Source organism: Oxyura jamaicensis, chromosome 1, assembly GCF_011077185.1.
Source record: "Oxyura jamaicensis isolate SHBP4307 breed ruddy duck chromosome 1, BPBGC_Ojam_1.0, whole genome shotgun sequence".
Taxonomy (NCBI): Eukaryota; Metazoa; Chordata; class Aves; order Anseriformes; family Anatidae; genus Oxyura; species Oxyura jamaicensis.
Window position 1 is genome coordinate 122,554,952 of NC_048893.1, and position 22,759 is coordinate 122,577,710.

At 37.7% G+C, this 22,759-nt stretch overlaps 1 protein-coding gene across 2 annotated transcripts in view; it reads right to left on the minus strand.

Moving 5' to 3' along the window:
• Nucleotides 1-13,704: 13,704 nt before the first annotated feature.
• Nucleotides 13,705-22,759, minus strand: part of MBTPS2 (membrane bound transcription factor peptidase, site 2) — a 31,656-nt gene continuing 22,601 nt past the window's right edge. Inside the window, exons 9-12 of one of the 2 annotated variants that reach the window (XR_004748119.1) lie at nt 22,436-22,631; nt 22,243-22,307; nt 16,592-16,667; nt 15,162-15,214 (exon numbers count right to left, since the gene is read on the minus strand). Coding sequence is in view for 1 of the 2 variants with exons in the window: in XM_035317136.1 (XP_035173027.1) it covers nt 14,992-15,214; nt 16,592-16,667; nt 22,436-22,631 (495 nt within the window). In the remaining variant the exon portion in view is untranslated. Of the gene's footprint in view, nt 15,215-16,591; nt 16,668-22,242; nt 22,308-22,435; nt 22,632-22,759 lie in introns of both variants that reach the window. The other variant, XM_035317136.1, reaches the window with a different exon arrangement.

The window sequence follows — 22,759 nt, forward strand, 5'->3', positions numbered from 1 at the left end:
AGTCACTTGCCAAGCTGGTTTGTATGATGCACTGTTTGTTCTCAGATCTTTTTCCTTTCTTCTCCTTTTACCAAGCCACACTTCATTGTGTTTGATACCAGCCATTTGCATCCCTCCTGCTGCTAATCCTTTTTCATCCCAGCAATTTCTGATTTCTCTGCTGTTTGCAACCTCTTTTTCCAGCTTTGCATGCACTCGTGCTGACTTCTTGACTGAATCAGTTTTCAAGATGTGTAACTGCTGTTTGGGTTTGGACTATGTGACAGAGGTAGAGGTTGTTTAAGAGGTAGCATATCTTTTCCAGAAGCCTCTCTTTCCAGTGCACACTACTCTCAGACCATCCTTACTCCAGTACCTGGAGGGCCCACTCTACAAAATGAGTTACACCCTCACATTGGAAGAAAGCCTTTCTCCCTAGGGAATTTACAGTCCAAATAAGGGGAATAAAAGGATCAGCAAAACATTATTGCTCCTGTTTTACAGTTCTCTGAGCTGAGAGTTTAATTCAGACCTTGTAAAATGTCGTGTCAGTTGTTAATGGCAGAACTATTCTACTGCATGGACTCTCATCTCACTGGTTCTCCTGGAAGCCAAACCAGGTCTGGGTGGATAAGGAGATTTTCTTAACATCTACTATAGCTATTCTGCATCAAAATTAAGGTGCTGCTAGCTTTGGTGATGGTTGTATTGCAGACTTTACTGTGAAGTGCAATCAACCCAGAGAAACTGGTTCAAGAACGCTAAAACAGGCTGCTGTTACTTCAGTTGTCCAGGAAGCTGATGGTAATGATATGGTCAGTGCCCTTATTGGCAACCTTCCTCAGGTTTTCCATCCTTTTTTTGCTTTCCTTTCAGTGAGTAGTAAATCCCAGACATTCACAGATATAAACAAAAAAGTGAATATGTAGTAAGGAAAGTTTCTGGTGTGCAAGTTGGCTCTTTTTAAAGGCCCTGATTTTCTGCTGTGTTGTGTTGGATAAGTAAATCCTTTAGAATGAAAACCTTAAAAACTTCTCTGGATTCAATGGTCACTTCCCAGAATCTTGACCAAATCTTTATATGATGCATCTAATGCTTATTCACTGCAAAAATCTTTCTTCCTAAAGCAAATAACCTTTCAAGATGGATCCTTTTTTTTTTTTTTTTTTTCTTCTAGCATCCCTAATGTCTTCTAGGGAGGTAAAGCATTAAGGAATGTATAGTATGAAAGTATATATACTGTAAGCTGCTGATAAACCCCAACCGGAAGTGCAGCTGTTCAAATAGATGCCACATCTGGCAAACTAAGCATATTTAGGCAGGGAGTCATAATTCTGTAAACACTCTGTCAAAATCATATCCTCACTGTCACATCTTTTAAAGAGATATAAAGAACAGAAAGGTTGTCAAGTATAACTCCTAAAAATCAAGAGTAAAACACACAGATGCCTCCCCCCCTCATTTCCTTCCTCCCTGACTTCAGGGGTTGCTGATAAATTCACACTTTTTCATTTAAAAAATGTGTTTTTACTGACTAAACAAAGGCAGCCAGATACTAATAACTCTGTGAAGTGGTTCAGGATTTGTTAGTGAGATGATGAAGTCAAGATGGGGAGGTGGAGGCGTTGCTGGAAAAGGCAGGAGGTAGAAGAAATACAGGTTGCGAATTCAGTGTCAGACTTGTAATGAATGTGGTAGTGGTAATCCACTTTGCCAGGGAAGATGTATTTCTAAGTGGCTTTCCCTTCCACAGTCATGATCTTTGCAGAAAAATGGCTAAAAGGCTTGTGCGCCGTTCCGTGGGCAAAAACCTAACTATTCACAACTACAACAGAGTTGTAGAATGTGGAAAGTGGCCATTTGATGCCACACTGTTAACAGAGTCCTTGTCTTTAGGCATACATATGGCTTATTTCTAAATCTATCCTAGCTATGGTGATTTCTAAAACACTATCTTCACCATCAATATTTTTAAGCATTGTTTTCTACTTTTCTGGCTCATTTTATTGCATTTTTTACTTTAAAAATAAAAAGAGACTGACAATGCCAGATACCTAGCAATTCCAAGTTGCTCACCATCACGTTTCAGTGGTCTTAATGACATACATATATATAATTTAATATTCTTTTGCTAGACTGAAGTATTTTAAATCAGGAATGATTCAGATACTTACAATTTTTAGAACATGTTCTAAAATGTTCTGTGGAGGAATGTGGTGTGCATGAATGAAGACCTTTTGAGTAAGGCAATCAGGTACAAACCAGTGATTATTTATGTGAACATCTATTCATTCACATGTTACGGATCACAGAAGAAATAAGGCAGGGTAATACTTTTTGGTTCCAAGTTGTTTATCTAGTTTTAGTGGCAGTATTTTATCCCATTACACTACATACTACCACTCTGGGTGCTGTGAGTAGTCATATTTGTTAATGTACTCTTTTTTCAGCATCACAGCGGAGCAGGCTGCACCTGGGCTGTGTACTCAGGCTGCATCTATAGTACGTTGGGTGAGAAGCGTTCCCACATGATTGCTCCTCAGATGGCTTATCTGTGGTGGCATCTCTTTCTCCATTGGCTGTAGAGGGAGGAGAAGATGACTATCCAAATGCCTAAAGCAAGTGACTCAAGCCAGGTGTGGGTGAATCCCTGAAGTTTTCTCTTGCTGCAGCACCCTGTTCAGAAGACCAGTAGCCCTGAAAACTTGCTAGAGTCCAAAGCAGAGAAAACTGTGATTCTGTTTGATTTCTTCATCCTCATGCTTCAAGACTAAATAACTTTTACAAATGTGCTTAGAAGTACAGACCAATGTTTTATAGCATGCAAAGCAAAGGGTTTTGCCAAACTCGTTAACTATAGCAAGGAAAAACCTCTGCTTCAGTCTGCAGATTGAGGAAGCAGGAAAGAAAAGTGTTTTCCTGCCTTGACAGGTCCCATTTTGTCACTGTTCTTTAGTCTGTTAGTCACCTTATTCCACCATTATTTTAACACTTTACATTACGCTCCATGTAGGGACTGAATGTTTCCCACTGACTTCAGTGTAGCCAGATCATCCCTGGTGAGCACAGACAGAAGAAAGCAGCCATTTTTATTTTCAACTTGATAACAACCCTACTACTTATGCATAATTTGGTTATGCTTTCATGTGAGCATTATAGTCAGGGTTTACTTAACAGGTTCGGTATAATTTGGACCTACAATCCTCTGATAGCAGGTATAATTGGCTTACTGCACTGTCGGATTTCACAGCACAGCATTCCAAAGCCTGGGATGCTCCAGTGGAAATTTCTAATTTCAGATGCCTGACTGGTTAATTATTTAGGCTGTTCTTAAGACAGATGGTTTTCCTTATGACTGGAGAACAGCAAGCTTTTATCAGCACTGAACTTGCCACAATTTCTTCTTACTGATACATCAAGGTCAAACATTTGGAGTAGCTGAAGCCCATCTCAAAGCTCCTTTGGTCATATATTTCCATATCCAAAGCAAAACCCTCTCTAAGCTGTGAATAAATTTTAATTTATGGTATTTTAAAGGTAGAAAAAGTATCTCAGCAGATATTGGAAAAAAGCAAAATGGCTATTCAAATATTAAAGAGCTTTTATTATTTAAAATAATAGCAATCCTTTTGTTTTTAAATGACAATATCTCTTTAACATTCCAACAAGCTCATTCTTACATGGTCCATATGTATCTTAGAGGAAGCTTCCCCACACGCGCTGCTGTGTGATATTAGAAGTAATGGCCCTAGATACCAAACTCTGTATGCTCCAAAACAAATACAGCAAAGATTAAAAAGCAAACAACAACCAAAAACCACACTGAATTTATAACATTCACGAAAACATCCTGGCTCTGTCCTGGAGCCAAGACCTCTAATTCACCTATGGTTTATACAAACAGCCTGGACAGTAGGTCATCGGATAGTCATTGGATTGTATCCAGAGTGTTTTCCTAATGATGTATCCTGTTCCTACCTGTGCAGACAGCATTTAAAAATGTGCATGTAACCACTGCTGCATTTTGTGGGATGCTCAATTTAAAGCTTCCACACCGAAACCAACCACTTGGTTGAACCTCTCAGGTGAGAGGAGAGGCATGCTTCTCAGCATGGCTGGGGCTGGCAGGGAGCTCTGCAGGCCACCTGCTCCAACCCCTGCCCAAGCAGGGACACCCAGAGCAGGCTGCCCAGGGCAGCCATCTCCAAGGATGAGGACTCCACCACCTCTCGCTCACCAGTGCAGTCAAGAAGTGCCTCCTGCTTCACCCTCAACCCCTAGCCTCAGCACGAGTGTTCCACCTCAGGGCAAGGTCCTCACTGTAGGGCCCAGTGAGCTCCACTGGCCTCAGTGGAGCTCACTAGGCCTACCTTTCTCTTTAGGGTGTCAGTCCCTCTGTTCCAGGTCATAGAACCATAGAAACATGGAATCATTAATGCTGGAAGAGACCGCCAAGGTCACGCAGGGTATAATGTAGCACAGCACACTGCCCAGCTGGAGGCTCTCAAGCCTTAGACCCACACGTAGCTGCTGAACCACTTCTTTTCACTGCAAGCTCTTATTTGTTGATATGACAAAGCCATTCCAGTTTTCTTCCCTGCGGCTACAGCCTATGTATTTCACAGATTTCTAAGGCCACCAACAATCATTATTTTTATCTAAGCTGATGATAAGTTCAGGTCAGCAAAAGTTAACCGAATGCTTATCAAATTAGCATCTATTTGTATATGGAAATCTATGGCAGAAGAAATTTGTTTTGCATTTCAAAGCACCCTTTTAATCTAGAAGTAGGCCTTCATTTAAGGGACAAATTTTCATTATTTTCTTATCAGTTTGTAATTAATAATAAAAATGATCATTATTTAAACCCTCATGATCACTCGTTTCTTGGATTCTTTTCTTGCTATTTTACCTCATTATATAACAAATTTTGTTTCCTGATTTCCCCTTCTTTATCAGCTGTATTCACTTCCTGGCTTTTTTCCCCTGTACCTATGATGAACTAAGTTCACCAAACTCCTGATCTGGCTGCAACATTAATGTCTTCAGCTACACTGCACAGCTGTAAAAGCTCATGCAAATAACTTGCATTGAACTGGCATTTGACATAGGATGGAGTACAGGAGAGGAGCTGGAAGAATCACATATATGCAAACAGAGTAATTTATCACATTTACTATCACATTTTAAGTTTTTGTTTGTTTATTTGTTTTGTTTTTTAAATCATTTGTACATGCTAAAAGTAACCTCCTTCTAAGTAACCCTGTAAGTGAAAGCTGAGATATTTTCTTCAGAACTGCTTTTGGTATTTTCATGCCAGGATACAAAATGGAGGTTAAAAAGATTGTGCAGTTCCCAGTTAGGTGAAGTCTCAAGGTAACAATGGGCTTCTGCACATCTGTGAAAAAATACTGGTTGATAATATGCCAAAGGGTTCACAACTATTTCAGTGATATTTTAACTTCTGCCTCAGTTGCATTTAATTGTAGTTAAAGTGGTCTGCAGAGGCCAGTTAGGTTAACTACTGAAGTACTCTCTCTAGTTTGAAAATGAATGCTGAAGGTATATGCCTAACTCGTCCATATCACTCCAGTAAATGAAAGGGAGAATTTCGTCTACTTCCAAAAAGCATAGTAAGCATGTTTTATTCTGTTTTGCCTGTTTCTACCTTCAACAGCACTGAGCATAATAAATGCCCCCACAGAACATTTACAGGGAATAAACTCAGACATCTACTGAAGAACAGTAAGCAGTCATCTTAAAAAAAAAAATAAAAAAAAGTTTGTTGGTAATAACAGTGGTAAGTACTGAGGAATGTGTGGTTTGCTATGCATTTGCATTGCATGTTCACAATCTGACTTTACTGATTTTGCAGCAGCGATAGAGATACAGGTGGTTTGGCTGTGTTTATGCTAGTTATTCAAATAGCTGCAGGAATGGAAACAAAGCCAATGGGCAAAACATTATAAAAGTGGATTATTTTTTCTTAGTAACTGCATCTGTGAGGTCAAGTCATACAGGAGAAGGAATGTGGAAACAAAAGAAAAGCTCTGACCTCACGCACAGGCTACTGAAAGAGTGATCAGGCCTGATCCCTGCACAGCAAGCAGGGCACTAACTTGCCAATATAAATGAACTGCCATATGAAAGTACAGACTTTCGTCTCCCTGATCTTATTTTGTGGGGTGTAGCCACTAGTGATGGAAGTTGGTCAGTGTTATTTGCAGTTTAACTCTAAAAACGCTTGATATCATGCTCTATACATGCTCTTTCTGATCTAAAGATTCTGTAAATGAACAATCTCTATCTGCCACACCTGTACCCCGATTTTATCCCATTCCTAACTGAATCTCCACCTCTTTGGCCCCATAAAGGAGAAAAAGCCAGGTGACCTCCTGTAGGACTTGGATCATCATGTTCCTCCTCGGGCAGCATTGTCTCCACCTGGTGCCTCTCCATTGCCTCCCATAAACCTGTGCACTTCTGCTACCACCACTCCACATCTGGAGAAACATGGTATTTTCTTTTGAAATAAGCCCTCCTTCTCGATGTAGTGCTCATTGCAGTACTTGCGGTACTCATTTCTGCTGCTTCCAGGCCTAAGGTCCAGAGCAGGAGGAGTGTGTGTGGCACCTGCTGCCATAACTTTTATAAAAGAAGCTTGTACTGTGCAAAACTAGGAATGCTCAGATGTACTTTTATGCCAAATAAAACTCACTCCAAAAGCCCTATATTCCACTTGAACTCATGAAACAAAAAAAAATATAGGGAAGAGTAAGATTTGATTTGTTGCCCACATGTAAGCATCTGGCATGATAGGAAATGCCCTCAGGTAGTCCTCCTAGTATCCAGCTGCTGGTCCAGAATGTCTTTGATCTCCAGTAGGGCCTCATCTGCCAGCCCCACGCGTAGGTTTCAGAAGCCCTAAGACCTAAACTAACATAAGGCAAATGGAGACAAGCGTTTTTTGTGTTGAGTTTTGTGTTTCAAAACTCAAACATTGTTCCAAGGCAAATTACTAACCTAATAACACCTTAGGATATCTCAGACCACATTAGATGCCTGTGTGTGTAACTGCAGCAAACGCAGAAGGCTTAGAGGAATTTACACTTAAAAAATAATAATAATCAGGTAATGTTTTAATAGAGATCCTCACAGAGCTGTGAAATGGACAAAGACACAGAGACTTTCCCAATATAATAGCTAGTAAAAAGGGTGACAATTAATAAATGAGAAGGGCTTCTTTATTGTTTAAATGATTCCTTTCAGGGGAAATGAAAAAGGATGTAAAACCATGTGTTTTCAAGAATGCCAGAAATGGTGGTTAGACAGAATTCAGCAACCACTACATTTGCAAACAACTAAAAAAAGGTAGACACCAACAATTCATCAGAAATATAGAGAATGAGTTGCAAAATGAGTTGTAAGAACGTCCAACTGTATTTCAACAACACTGCAGCTTTAAAAGTATCAAAGCACCAGACCAACATCTGTTTGAGTTGAGAGAGACAAAATTCTTAGAAGCCTCAGTGACTCTGCTGCTTATACTTCATGAATATGGTGGATTCTTGGGGTTTACCATAAAATTATAATCAAATCTTAAATTGTACTACTTGATTGGGTAGTTCACATCAAAAGGTCACAACAATCTTAAATAAGATTTAAATGAGTTCACTGCATACAGACCTAATAAAGATGTTTAGGAATGTTTCTGCTTGGTAATTCAAATGGGCATGCTCAGCAAAGCTAAGCTAGCAATGAGACACGTTAATACAGTACACCTTTTTAAATGTTACCCTTAAATTATATTAGTGATTAAGTCATCATTCCTCATGACAACATGAGCATATTACTGACTATAGAACATACATAATTAGGAAAAGGGGTAACATTTTCCAAATCAACTGAAAAATTGCAGGACCCTCTTAGAAGCTTAATAAAAAATAAAATAAACTATTGTATCTCCCTTTAACATGGGTAAGAAAAATATAAAAGCCATCTCCTCATGCAAGAAATAAAATAAATAAACTATTGTATCTCCCTTTAACATGGGTAAGAAAAATATAAAAGCCATCTCCTCATGCAAGGATTCAGAAGAATGCACGCATGCAGACCTACCTGGGAAATTCTCCCAGTTTGCAGTCTGTGCTTTGTGCCTACTTCTCACAGTAATCTTTTATCTGGAAACAAAGCCATGCTTGCTGAAACAGCTCTGCTGGTATAAGGTAACAGTTGTCCAATAAGCAACAAAGGACAATTAGTTCTCAGTGCAAATAACCTGGATAACTTTAGATGAGTTTGCTCAAGAAACGTAGCAATAAAGTTTCATTCTCAAATGAGGCTGGCTAAACAGTCTGGTTACGCCATACTAACAGCCACAGACTGCATCTGGATACCTAAGGAAAATTGTTGAGAATCAACTAGGATATATGCCCAGCTTTGTGCTGGCCTGTACACACACATCAAAGGTTGTAACATGTAGCATCATTTTAATATCATTCAACAATCTGAACTTTAAGTTCCTCCCATAGGAGTAGCCTTAACACCTGGAGAAGTGGTTCCACTTACCCTGACTGTGGCAAATCCCATGGCAAATATTTCACTGCAGAACAAGCCAACAAAGTCCACAATGCCAGAAGAGAAAATTTACACGAGATACGCCAAGAAGTAAGGTTGTGCTCCTGCAAGGCAGTCACTATGTACCTTTCTCACGTTACAGTGACTACTTTGACTACTATGCTCAGGAACAGCATGTAGGTGTCTGTCTGGATGTACTTTTATTATAAATCAAACTATTATTCTGATAAGCTGGTAAATAAGAGAAAGCAAATTGACAGTTATTATTAATTATAGGAGGTGGTCAGATAATAAAAAGGGTAGTGGTAAGCTTGTGGGTACCTAGATAGATGATATAAATTACATATGAGGAGTGTGAGAAAATGAGATGGAATACAGTAATTGCCATGAACACAGCATTATGTCATTATACCTTATTTTTAAAAACAGATTTAAACACATTACCAATCAAACAATGAATTTATTTGCAGGATATATTTATCATACATAGAAAACAATACTTATTGTTTGGTTGATTAAATAGAGAAAAATAGCACAACAAAAACACAATACATTATTCAAAGTGTTCCATATATTTGTTAACTGACATTTTCAAAATGAAGCTTTCTTCCCCCCCTCCTCCTATTTTTTAAAAAACATGATCGTGAACAATACATAGTGGGAACAAAGGGTCTAGAAATCTAACATTCCACAGCTGTGAGTCAGTGTGAAAAATAAGGCTACATAGAGGAAAAAAACAGTGAATTTCAAAACAATACATCTTCCTTTGACAGGCTTCAGATAAGATCATCCAAACAAATGAAATCTAAACATAAAATTATATAAGGAAAAGAGGAATTTAAAATATTAACAATATTCCAATTTAGAAAGGAAGAAATCAGATCTCTCTTATGATGGTTTGGAAATAGACTTTGAACTACTTCAAACTACTAAATGAAGGCCAGTTATGGTATGCTACCAGAACCAAACCAAACCAAAACCAAAACAAACAACAACAAAAATCAAGAGGATAAACACCTAGAAGTAAGAAATATCCAAATCCATTTTACTAAGTAAACTACAACTACCCCAACCACTTGTTAAGTACACATTTATCAGTGGAACAACAAAGTTAAAAAAAAAAAAAAAAAGTTTGAGCATCTCACTGAATGATTCAGTGAAGGGCTGGAAAATGTATCTGCATGCTCTGAATTGTTAATTACAAGTTCTTTTCACATTTCACGCTGATGTAAATGGAATGACTGGAATTGCAGTGTCATATCCTGCTCTTTGTCCCTATCTTTTCACACTAGGTCAGCAGTGTGAAGGTTTCATAAACTGAGGTTCTTCACTCCCTTAGTCCTTGCCATCTGCTCTTCAGATGATCATAGTGGATGAATCCAAGGAACCAGAAGGAGTCCCAGAGCTTCTGTTTGCTGGCAGTCCCTAGTACAACGCTCCACAAATGCTTCATTAATACAGCATATGTACCACAGGTACATACAGCTGCATTAAACAACAAATCACTATGTAGCATTACATGCAGTTTAGGATAGAAAGGGTATAAAAATTTCTAATACTACATCTTACCTGAGTTAGATTGAGCTTCCTTACTCACAAGGTCACAAGAACAAAGCTAATGCAAGACAAAAGCTGTGGGAACTGATCTGAATGCAAGAGTACACAATATGTATTTTACAAAAAACTATGCATTTCCAGAGTTAAAATCACAACTTCTAAAAACAATTAAGTACTGTCTAGGCTACACAAACCTTTCAACCCCTTCTTCATCTGTCATTTCTTCTGTCATAAATAATATCCAGATACAAATGCAGATCTTTCAGATAGATTTGATTTTTTTTTAAAACAAATTCTGTTTATCTTCTATTTGTTAGAGGGCACCCTTTGTCATCCTGTAAAGTGTATAGGAATCTACTGGGAAACTTGGATTGAACAAAAATCTATCTTTTAGCAAGGTATTCAACAAACCTGGAACACCTGGGCTGCCACGGGAAGGTTTCATCAGTATACTCTACACAGTCTCACTCATCCCAGTTATCATGCAAAATTAGCAAAACCAGAAGCATTTAGAGAATGATAGATTCTGAAGTCAACCTCTTTTAATTGCCCTGGAAATCTCTGTTTACTGTGCCTATAGCTGAGGCCTCTCAGAAGGCAGGAAATGTATTCTGTACATCAGCGGAACAGGACTCATGCAGCTGTGGTTACATTACGTCCATTACACATCTTCTAATAAGAAATCCCTATAGATCGGTTACAGGAGGAGAACACAGCTGTGATTTTAAAATGCAGAGAAAGCCAAGGAATTCATACAGAGAAAGAAAAATGCCAACACTGCAGAATATAGATGACTGCCAGAAGTTATCCCTAAAAAAGCTGTGATATAGACTATGGCTGTGTATGTATATATGTATATGTACACACATACACTCATATATACATGTGTATGTGTGTATATAGATGTATATGTATGTATATACACACAAAAAATCAGAATTATCACACTGATAAATGTCATTGTCAGTACAGTTTGTTGTTTCATTCTAATTCAAAAGGATAAGTTAACAGATTTTTCACTCTGACTCATAAGCTAGCAGATTAGTCTGTCTAAAGCTATCTGTAATTTTCCTAATGAAGTCTCTTTCATTTAACATGTAAGGAATCAAGCTGGTTTTAATTTCCTAAATTAACAATGACCGTGTAACATCCTACATGCTAAGTTACCCATTATCACGTCACATCATGCATTATCAGAACATGCTATGAAGTCTTTGCTGATATAAAAAAATCTTATAAAACAAACAAACAAATCAGAGTAAGTGATTACACTTATGGAATTCTGACAATTATCAAGTAAAAACATACAACACTTCCTAATGTTACACATTATTTTTTCCATCTGATACAGATTTAAAAAGCATAGTATATACATACATAGTAGTATCCATCCAATCTTTAAGAGTGCTCTGTTTTACACTTGAGTCATTATCCTCTATAATGACATTGATAGATTCTGTATCAAAGAATAAGTTATATTCTGAGGGGCTAATGAGAATGAGTATTGAAAAGATTTTATTTTAAGATTTTATTTTTTACAAAAATATAAATAGAAGAAACATCGCAAATACCCCAGAGTAAAAATCAAAATCACACAAAAAACATTCTGTGCCTTTCTGTAGTCAATCTTGTTAAATAAGCAAAACAGCAATAAAACTCCCAATAACTACATGTAAGCAAAAAACGGCACTTGCTTATCAGAATATAAAATGGAAAATATAAAAAATAAAATGGAACCACTGAAACCAACAACTTTTTCTTCAGAGAGTGGTCCAACTTAACTATTCCCTTTGCCCATAGGTAACCCAAGATATGTGCTGGGTCACCCTTCATACAAAGTGATCCCAGTTTGCTCAAAGCCTTGATTCAAAGCACCTATACGTACATAACCCTTATTCACTAGAATTCCAGTACATGGAGAAATGGACCCATGAATATTTTTAAACCTTGATAGTACTACCTCTACCACAGATGTTATCTAGGGTCTCTACAGTGTGCTAACTTGTTTGTTTTGGTGAAGCCATGACCAATGTGTCTTCTCCACTCTTGTTTTGATTATGAGGTCAAACACAGATCGAAGTTTTATTTAGCATAAGTGACTTTCTGTGATTATGTAAGTAGAATAAATTCTTTTGGTAAAACATCATGTTTTGGTAGCACATTAAATAACGAGGAACAACCTGACAGCTGTAGCTGTATCTTCTGTATGCTACATGTATATATGTAGCTGTATCTTCTGTATGCTATTCTTTTTTTTTTTTTTTTTTTTTTTCTTTTCCATTGTCAGGAGGAGTACGATGTTAAACAGATTGTCCCAGGCAGCTGGAGTCAACGTGAATATATAAAGCATCAAACTGGAAAAGTTTTCCACAGAATATTTTTTAAATCACCCGAGATGCATTTGTTGTTCCTTTAGAGATTAAGACAGCACTGCAACTCTGATACATAAATAGTAGCTTTTTTGAAAAGTAAATAACCTCTCTTACTAACTTGCACTTAAACTTCTAAAGTGCAAATTAATTTTGTGCACCGTCAACTGGACAAGACACAGAGACAGAGGAAAGTGGCACGGTGCCTGGAAAGGAAGAGCTCAGATGATTAAGTAGTTACTTAGGTGAGCGAACAGACTTGTAGAGCATCCCTTCAGAGCCAAGCTTTGAGTAAGAACCAGGCTGCTCATGTCACTGCTGTCCAAGGAGAGAGGGAAGAACAGAACATCAGAATGGCTACTCTGAAATTTCTGGAAGTTACTGAGAGTGATGATGAGCTATACTTTTCCAGGTGACTCCTGAAGAAAGAGACGCCTGTTGGCAGTGTCTGCTAGTTTATCTTTCCTTTCTTGCACTTTGTGACTTTTAATAGTCCCCACAGGGATGCACTCCTGCTTGACTGGCTGAAGGATTTACTCTACTCTCTTTTACCAGGACCTGTGCTGAGAAGCCTGGGTTGAAATGGTTGAAATTCAGAGGCGCAGGCCTGCCACCCCACAGAGGTGAACTTCAGGAGGCTGAGCCTCTGACAGCACTGGAGGGAAGTAAACTAACACAACAAACAAGCAAGTACATTCTCTCATTACTGTTTGCGTCATCTTAAGAGAAAAAAATACATCTTAAGTGTGTAGGCTCCTGTGCAAAAATACAGTAATGCATCAGTGGCCAAATGCAAACATCAGAGTTACGAATCCATGCAATAGCACCAGGAATAGCACCCAGCCCTGCTGTTGAAATTACCCTGGCTTCTACCTCTAGTGCCAAGAGAATCTGTTTTAGCTAATTATGAATTGGCCACAATCAAGCCAGACATGAAGCACTGGCTTCATGGGTCTTTGCAGGCCAGTATCCATTAGCTTAGCTTCCACTTTCTTAAGTGGAAAGGCCACCTCATGAAAGGAATTCTGATCTGCCGCAGCTCCTGGTGGGAGCATTATACAGCTTACAAGTTGCAGATTTTTTTTTTTTTTAATTTCCCTGTTTCAATTATTTGGGATTCCAAACCAGAGCAATTTTATTGTTATTTTTTAAAATATTGGCCTGTATTGAGACAAGCATCTCAATTAATCTGATTTACATAAATGTGGGGGACATGACAGTCAGTGTATAATCCTATTGAGACTATTAAACTTAAAGGGTCTCAGACTAAGTCAGACATACTTCAGCCAGCAAAACACTGGTCATTCTTCCATTGTTCTTTTAAAAACAAGTACAAGGTCCATATTAAGTTCAGAAAGCAAAACCAAACGTTAAAATAGTTAGATTCACAATCATATTCTTCCTCTAAACAATTCTGATACAAGACCAGCTTCAACTAAACTTCTTCAATTATAATGAATCTTCTATAAACTAAAAAATCTTCTGTGAACTTGTTATTATTATGAATTATAATGAAAACAAACCTTCGAAAGACAGAGACATGTCAGTGAGTTACTAGGCATATTGCATGCACAGAGTCAGAAGACGGACACTGTAAGAACAGGCTTCACTTTTAACTGTTAACAGGTATAATACAGTATTATTTTTTGAGTGCATGAACATTATTTACCATTTAGCCATAATTGTGCACAGCATTTTTCAGCACTCAGAAACTAAATTTTATTGTCTCGCTATTGCTGAGAAAAATTGACTTAAAATATTTCAATATTGAAATATTGAAACTTGCAATATTGAAAATATCTTCAGCTGTGTGTGGTAATATACAAGCAAATATGTAAGAAACGTGGGCTTTATCCTCCCACATACCTCACTCTCAACAGACATTGGCACTTCCAATTTACATCCTGAGGATGCTTCCAGTCATTTGGCCAGTTGAAAAGGAAAGATACTAACCCATATGGCCTCTCTCTCCTCAATAACACATGGTAATCATTTGCTTAGCTTTACACCATTTTGAGATGAGACTTAAGGGCTTCTTAGAGTCCAGTTTGCTACAACACCAGATCAAAATACAGAACAAAGACACTGAAGATTATGCTGACTGAAAAATGATCAGAGTCCACACAGATTTTTTTAATTGTTCAGATTATAAAATAAAACCTAAGTGTATTTTTCCTGCAACTTTACAAATGTTTGAGGCCAAATAATTCCCTTATTCTGAGATTTAAGTTAATAAATCAGGCTTCTACCTGTGAAGCTTTACAATGCAACTTCTCTAAAATTAGGACAGTGCTTAAAGAGTACACGACAAGATTCATACTGCTTTTTCTTAGTCTTCCCATGACGACAGACACAACGTTGTACAGATTGAAGTTACAACAGCAGCCACCCGTGATTTTCTTTCAGTGTCATTTTAAGGGAATTATTTCAATCTCTGTACCAAACAAGTTTTAAAAGGCAATGGATTAATTCTCTCCATGTACTGTGAGAATGATGGATAACTAATGCTCTATCGTGCTGTCACCATCCAAAGTCCCAGTGCAACATTGGCAGCCAAAAGCGTACTACCAGCAAGCAAAATTAAAAAGCCAACAAGCTCTCTGTTTTGTTTTTCTACAATCAAGGAGCTCAGAGTGGCTTCTAGGAAAGAATTTAATATCCATTGACCATCCAAAGCAAAGCAGGGTACAGCATTGATAACTGCCAATGCTCCTGACAGTGATATTAGGTATCTGATTGACATTAGTTAAGGTTCAAGAATAAAATCCAAGAAAGTATAAATCCAAATGTAATATAAAATGCATTTCTTATTTCTAGTATGCAGAGAGAAACACGAGGGTTATTTTAAGGTGCTATTCTGTTTCATATAAATTATATATAATATAACCATAACATAAATGCCCACAGAACTGCCCTTATGGGTTCATTTGTTTTAAAGTAATAAAAAAGCACTAGCATTTGATACTTCAGCAATCTGTGCTCTTCATAACTCAAATAAAAGCAGGAGACAGCAAAACCACAATTAATACTGCCCATCTTCCTCCCTTGCCTTGTGTGGTTTTGGAGCAAGGTTACAGCTCTGACACCACACCTGAGGTAAGAAGGTATTCTAGACCTATAATCTAAGTATGCAATAACGATTAGGAATATTTTCCAAACACTCCCTTACTGGTGTAGGCACATGGCTAAAATATGATTTGAAATCTGGCCTCTTCTCCTACCTACCTGTTAGCCAGGAAGTGGAGTGTATTTCTGTGCATGCATGTGCATGTGAGAATGAGACAAAGGTAGATCATTTCTATTGCTGGTAAAGCCTTGCTAACATCACTACTTACCTCCATCCTATACTGGCTGGACAAAAAGACACATGACTCAGAAAGGAGCTGGATCAGTGTGAACCTTGGCATGTTCCCAGAAAAGGGAAGTTTATAGGTAGCATCTTTACTCTACTTTTATGGACAAATATGCTTAACTGTATTTTAACCACCCATAAACATTTCAGTTTCTAAGGCTAAGGGCCTTAGATTAGCCATATACAAGCCCAAGTATATATATGATCTCGCTCATTAATAAACACATTTAAATGCATTATCATCCTGGCTTTTGAATAGGACAAGTTTGCTGTTGAAAATAAAAACACTCAAAACCAAAACAAACAGAAACAAACTACAACAACAACAGCAAAAAAAAGAGTGGAAGTGAACAACCATACTCTGTTATTTAGTTCAGCATAATGGCTCAGAAACAGTGTTAATAAAGCTCTGACATATCAAAGCTAGCAGTAACATTTGTCTTGCCATCAATTCAGGATTACTTTGACTTTTTCGTCAGAGCTGCTAAAAATCACCGTCAAGAAAGAGTTAAAGAAAAAAAAAAAAAAAAAAGCTGACCAAAAATATCCTGCTAAGCACAAGGAAGTGGGAGATTTCATTCTGGGCTTGGCACATGGACAATAATCAATGCAGAGATGGGATAAAGATGTCAGAACTCTACAGAAATGTTTCTGAGCATCCTGTCTAAAATGATATCCAAGTGAAATCTTGCTGGCACACTAAATTCTAAACAGTCTCCTTCTTGTCTTAAAAGAACAAACGTACTTCAAAGGATACTTGCAAAATGTCTCCATCACCACAGGCAGATCGATGCTTAGAAAGTTATGTCGTGGTACAAAACTGCTGAGACTTACTGAAATGAAAACGTAAAGGTAACACAAAAAATCAACAGCTGTTGCAGAAATATAATATTATGAATTCGAGTTTTTAATTTTGCAGAAAAAAAAAAACACATTTTAAATGACAGTTCTTCACGCATGAATAGCCAATCTAAATATGGTTTTGCCTGGCTTGTTTTCAAAAGACACAGTGCAGCCATTAAATCTCTCTTAAACATGCTAACATAGTAAAATCATACCACAAAATACAACTAGCATGATTTTAGTAAAAGTAGATCTAAGATGTATATTTTCAGAGACAACTGGACATCTGTAGTCATAAAGACCATATGGTGTAATTTAAGTCCCTTCCCAAAAAAATCATATAAAAAGAGATTATAGTTAACAGGCTTTTTCAGCATATGTTGTCCACATGTATACATTCATACTGTGGGTGCACATGTGTACTTTCTCTCAGGGCCCCAAAATTTTTCCCTCGCACTACCTACAGAAGATTACTATGTTCTGAAGTTGAGCTCACCTTGCATGGAAGGGGGGCAAATAGGAGGAGAGCACCAGAGAAACTCTGAGAAAGCAAAGGCTGGGAAATGATACACAGGTGCATTACACTTCTTAACACCAGTTAGCCAGTAATTAAACAGCATCTTCTATCTTCAGATGATACCTTAGGTGACTCCCAGGATGTAACTTAGTGCAACAAAACAGCCTGGGAGATGAGACTCGGTACCCTTGTATAAATATCTTCCTTCTGCACCAGAAGACTGCAGTGTCAAACTCCACAAGACCTTGAAACACTCTTTGGTACCATAACTTCTTTGAAGAAGATGAAATTTCAGCTGACCACATGTCAAATGTTTATGAGAGAATTTACGCTCAAAGAAAACCAAGTTATCTTGAGATCTCCCATCCTGTTAGCGCAGGGATGCTCTACCTGGGTTGCCTGAGTCTGTCAGCTTCGGGGATTGTTTGAAAGCCTTAGTTCTATGATACTTGAAAGACAGGCTCCTTTCCTACCATAAAGCTCCACTCCTAGCATGGTGGACTTATCCCCAGAGCAAAGAGGCTCAGGTAATTTCAGGTAGAATCAGAAAATCACCTTAAGAACAAGCTTGCACAGCAAACGCAATAGTTGCTCTGTCCCTGAAGAACAACTTTGAACAGAGTTGAGGCAAGCCACAATGGTTTGAATTTTCTCTGCTAACATGAGAAAAAAAAAATACATCCATAAAAAATACCGTTTCCTCAGAGATACATGAAAGCAAGAGTTCAAAGAACAGATTGATTAGAGTTCTGAGCAGAAGAGTTCCAATCCCACTCTGATAGTAACATCCTTTGGGAAAGGAACAGATTAACCTACCTGTTCAGAAATTCTAAAACCATAGGCTAAGAGAACATTGGAAATCACAGTATTAATATGTAACATGCCATTATTGTTGCTACGTATATCTTAAGGGACCAGATTTCTTCAGGTTCAATAAACAATTGAAGGACAACAGAACAGAGGAGAGAGAACAATTCCAAAGGAATGTGAGGCTGAAAACCAGTCCACTCAGCCACATTAACGTTACTTCTGCTTTTTGAGGCCCTTGTGATGAGTAATCAAAGAAGTAAAACATAGTACAGCAAGTAAGCATAAAGCAAGGGGTCCCAAAAATAGAGTGGTTTTGGTGTGGCAACAAGCACAGAACTTCCCAATACCAAAACTGCCTCAGCAAGACCAAAATGGTTTGAAAATCATGTTCTCTCTTACCTTAGCTGAAGGAAGACCTTTAATTTAGGGGTCTGAGAGCAAATAAGTAAGTCTGTTGGACTACCGAATGAAGAACATACAGTCAGAAATCCTGGACACAATCCAGCTCAGAAAGCCAGAGGCATCCAAGTCAAATGATATCCAAGACAAACAACTCATTAAGCTGAAGGTTGGTATCAGAACATCTGATCAAATGTCTTGTTCATGAGCTAAAACAGCAAAAATGGCTGAGACAGCCATTGTTTTCAAAGGTTTCAAAAGACATACTCTACAATATATTGTAATTGCAAAACCTGACTGCCTCTTGACAAACACCTAATGGCCACTAACAAGTCACCATCCCGAAGTTGTGCCTACATTCAGAATCGTTCACTGATCTCCCTCCCTCTTTGATACAACAAACTACCTGTGTCCTTAATAGCCTCCAGACCTGGATCAAAACTCCAAGTCTGGCTGCTGAAGCAAACTCTCCAAAGTACTGCAAAACTCTTCAGGAAGTTGCTGGAATGGCCTCCAGACACTGAAATATGAGGCAATGAATCTAGTGGCTGTAATGGATCAAACCTAATGGCAGGAGTCAAGCCTGCCTTTTGAGGAATAAGGATTATAGAAATAATGTTCTTCCTGCATGTCTTCAAAAGACTACTGAGAAGAAGCGAACAGCAGTGAAGCTGAATGAGAGAAAACAGCCATTGTTCTCCCCACTCGAAGTGAATAATTCTTCGACTTGGAATTAACATTTATTTTGTTGGCTAATGCTAGACGGCATTTGCAAATATTGAGAAGAGTGCACATCGGACACAATTTTAATTAGAAGGGTTGATAAAGTGATTTAGTGTCTAGGTTGACCAACGAGATTTTTTAGATCTCTTAATGGAGGAAAAGACAACATGTGCTATGGAGAAGAAAGTATGATGTGAGGTATTTCTTTATGGTCTCCAGAAGAAAACAAACAGACCTTTTACATTTGGATAGAAAGAATTACTATCCTCAACAATAGGGGGAAACAAGTGTTAAAAGAATGAGAAACCAGACTCTGCCAGACAGACCTTCATCAGAGATTATGACTGTTGCCCAATAAACTCCCCAGAGCTAGAAAGTGGCTTTTTTGGGGAAGACTTTGATAAAACAGAGGTAGGAGGCTGGTCCAGTTTTGTCCTAGGTAAGTTCCATCTTCCTTTCATGAAGAAAATCTTGCAGTTTTTTGATCCCTCTTCTGATGGGTGATGGACGTACAGTAACTTTGAGGGATATGATCTTCCCTCAAAGAGTTTGCATTTCAGATGTGAATGTTAGTCACCAGATTTTCCCAACCACTTAGGAAAGGAAGGAAGTCAAGATTTTGCAATACTAGAAATGACATGAAGAAATAATAATAAAAACTAACAAAAACAACAAAATCAAAATACAAAATACTGCAAAGTTGCATAACAGTAATAACAGGGCCCTCCATTTCAACCTTACATATCATCTGTCCAACAGAAGGAGAGCCTCTAGAGTATAACAGGCCTGCTGTGAGAAAAGTGTGAAAGTCTTGAGTAATACCACATGAATTAAACCCACAGTATGAATTTACATTAGAATACGTTAGAGAGTTTTCACAGAGAGGATGCCAATTAAAAAGATTCAATGTGTCATATGTCTATACTTAGCAACATATATTCCTAATCATTTCTTCTATTTCAGTTTCAGCCATATCTCCAGCAGTATAATTTCATTTAGGAGTGTGATTCTTTACAGTTATTTTAGACAGAAAACAAGAGCTAAATATAGATGTTAGTCTACATTAACAGAAGTCATTTTTGATATGATATTTTACTTCAGGGAATAAGAGATTCAGGGAATCTCAAACATTTAGCTGCACAGCCTATTTCTTGTAAATAGCTAATATGCATATATATATATTAAATATCCTATCCTGAAATGGGCTTCAAATGAAAATAGGAAATAATCACTGCTTCTCCATAAGCCAGGACTACCATGGCAGCAATGCAAGCCTAAGCAGAAAATAATACATGCATAAACCCAAAATGTTTTTCAAACATAACTTTAGTGGGATTACTAGAGCAAATACACACTTGTGAAACTCCCTTGTCAGGTTGCATGATAAACATAGCGCTTCTCTAAAACGTAATGTTTCCTGCAAGCAGGAAGGTTATGCTAAAGAATAAGGCATTACTTCCATTTTTTTTTTTCTATTTCAAAATTCACACAGTAGAGAAAGAAATTATTTTCCCTTTTTTAATTTAAAGAAATATATATAGTTACCACATTCTGATTGTCACATCTGAAATAACAACAACAAAAATCTGCTGGCCCAAGCCAGTATTGTACAGTGCAAAGTAAGTCTGAAATACTTCAAAGTTGTTTCACTGGAATGCACAGAACACTGCAGCTGGACTACCTGCTGCCCAGGCCAGGCTCCTGTAACTAACTTTAGCTCTGGTGTTTTTCCAGGGGGAACACAGAGCACTGGTTACATGTCAGCAATTCTGTAATAAAGTCAGCTTTTAGCTTTCAAACTAACACATTTGTTATGCAGTTCCCAGGGTATAGAAAATCATTTAAAAATTATATCGCTGTATATATGCTTTTCTTTATTTATTTTCACACAGTGATTTCTTAATTTAGAACTACCTCTCTAGATAAATCCAATAAGAATATTTCCTCATTTCTAAAGGAATGACAGACAGGTCTGACTGCTTTGCAGAATTATCACTTAGCAGGAAACACTGACTAAAATACCAACATACTGAAAAAGAGAAAGGTATGCTTCAACTGTTCTTGAATACCTAGAGTTTATATTGTTAAACTAGAGGGCTGAGAAAAGGAACTTAAAGCAAGTATTGAAACAAATACTACTCTTACAAATTATTCTTGCATATGGAATAGATGTCACCCAATATAGAACCATGTGTTAATATCACACGACTGACCAATGCTTTTCTTCCTGAATGGCAAAAGGGCAGAAGTAACAAGTAAAGAAATCCTGTTTTGCTCTTATAAATGGCCTTATGGTGCAAAGAAGTAGAAATAAATAACCTGATTTTTCAAGGAGTATCAAAATAAGATCAGCACAGAAAGATAAAGACTTGCAGATTAACAAAAGATATGTTTATGCAAGAACACTAGAGGATTTACACAATCAGATTTCATCACTGTTTCTAAAGCTCTTTTGTACTAAATTCCAATGCTAATTCAGGAAAACATAATGCCTTGCTAAGGAGGTACTTCAGGATGCCTGAAGCAAAACCTCTCCCTGTGAGGTAGAGCTGTCTGAGTAACAGACCAAGTTCCTTATAGAAAGGGACAGTATTTTAACACTTAATACTTTTTAAGCCCTTCTGAAGCTCATTTTCACCCTGCCACTCAAGCTACTAAGTAGGCATGAAGATGAGTTTAATTTTTCCTGTACTTGCTCCAAGAGAATTACTTTCTCCTTGGATATCTGACTCAAGGATAAAATCTTGTCTAAAGGAAAGCCATAATCCATTTCAAAATAAGGAACTAAACTGCTATATGCTATTTAATTTAGGGCACCTAAAAAAAAATTGGGAAAAAACTATGTTGTGATTGTACTTGTGGCTTAGTAGTCATGGGAATCTGTCATAGATAGTTGGATATTAGGAGTGATTTAAGCAGTCATGCTCATACTGCAGGAAAGGCGTTGGAGCAAGATGCCCTAGAGATTTCGCAACATCATTTCGAGAAGTGTATGTGTTAGCAAAATACAGGTGCCTGTTTCCCATGACTAAGCTGAATGGTATCTTTTATAGAAATAGCCCTTCTATACTTCTCTGAATAAACAACTGTCTCATATCACATACTGTTTCTATTACCTTTGTAACTCATTGCACTGTGCACATTTCATTTTAGGCCTGAGTAGTCCATGTCTCTCCACTGGCTGTAACAAGAAATGGATTCTACATTAAATAAGTTAACTGACAAGCGCTCCAAGACCTTGTTCAAGCAGCCAGGAAGAGTAAACCATATTAGAACTCTTGTTAAACTACTTTAATAGGTAATACAAACCTGTGTACTGTAGGTGCATAGGGTGTCCTACAAACAGCATGTCAATATGGGGTGGATGTTTTACCCTGATTAACCTTGTTTGATTTTCTAAAGAAGGAGTCACACAAAAGCTTGGAACAAAGTCCTTCTGGCAGTCCATGTTGGTTCGACAAACTTTGCTGGCCTCAATAACTTTTCGTGCTGGTAGACAGGCATACTGCAAAGAGTGTTTAAAAAGATTGTCAAATTTAAAGGTATTTTCCAACAGATCAGAAATAAAAGTACTATTTATTCCTTTTTAAAGCAAAGATCTCACTGATATGTTACTAGCCCACAAAGAGCTGG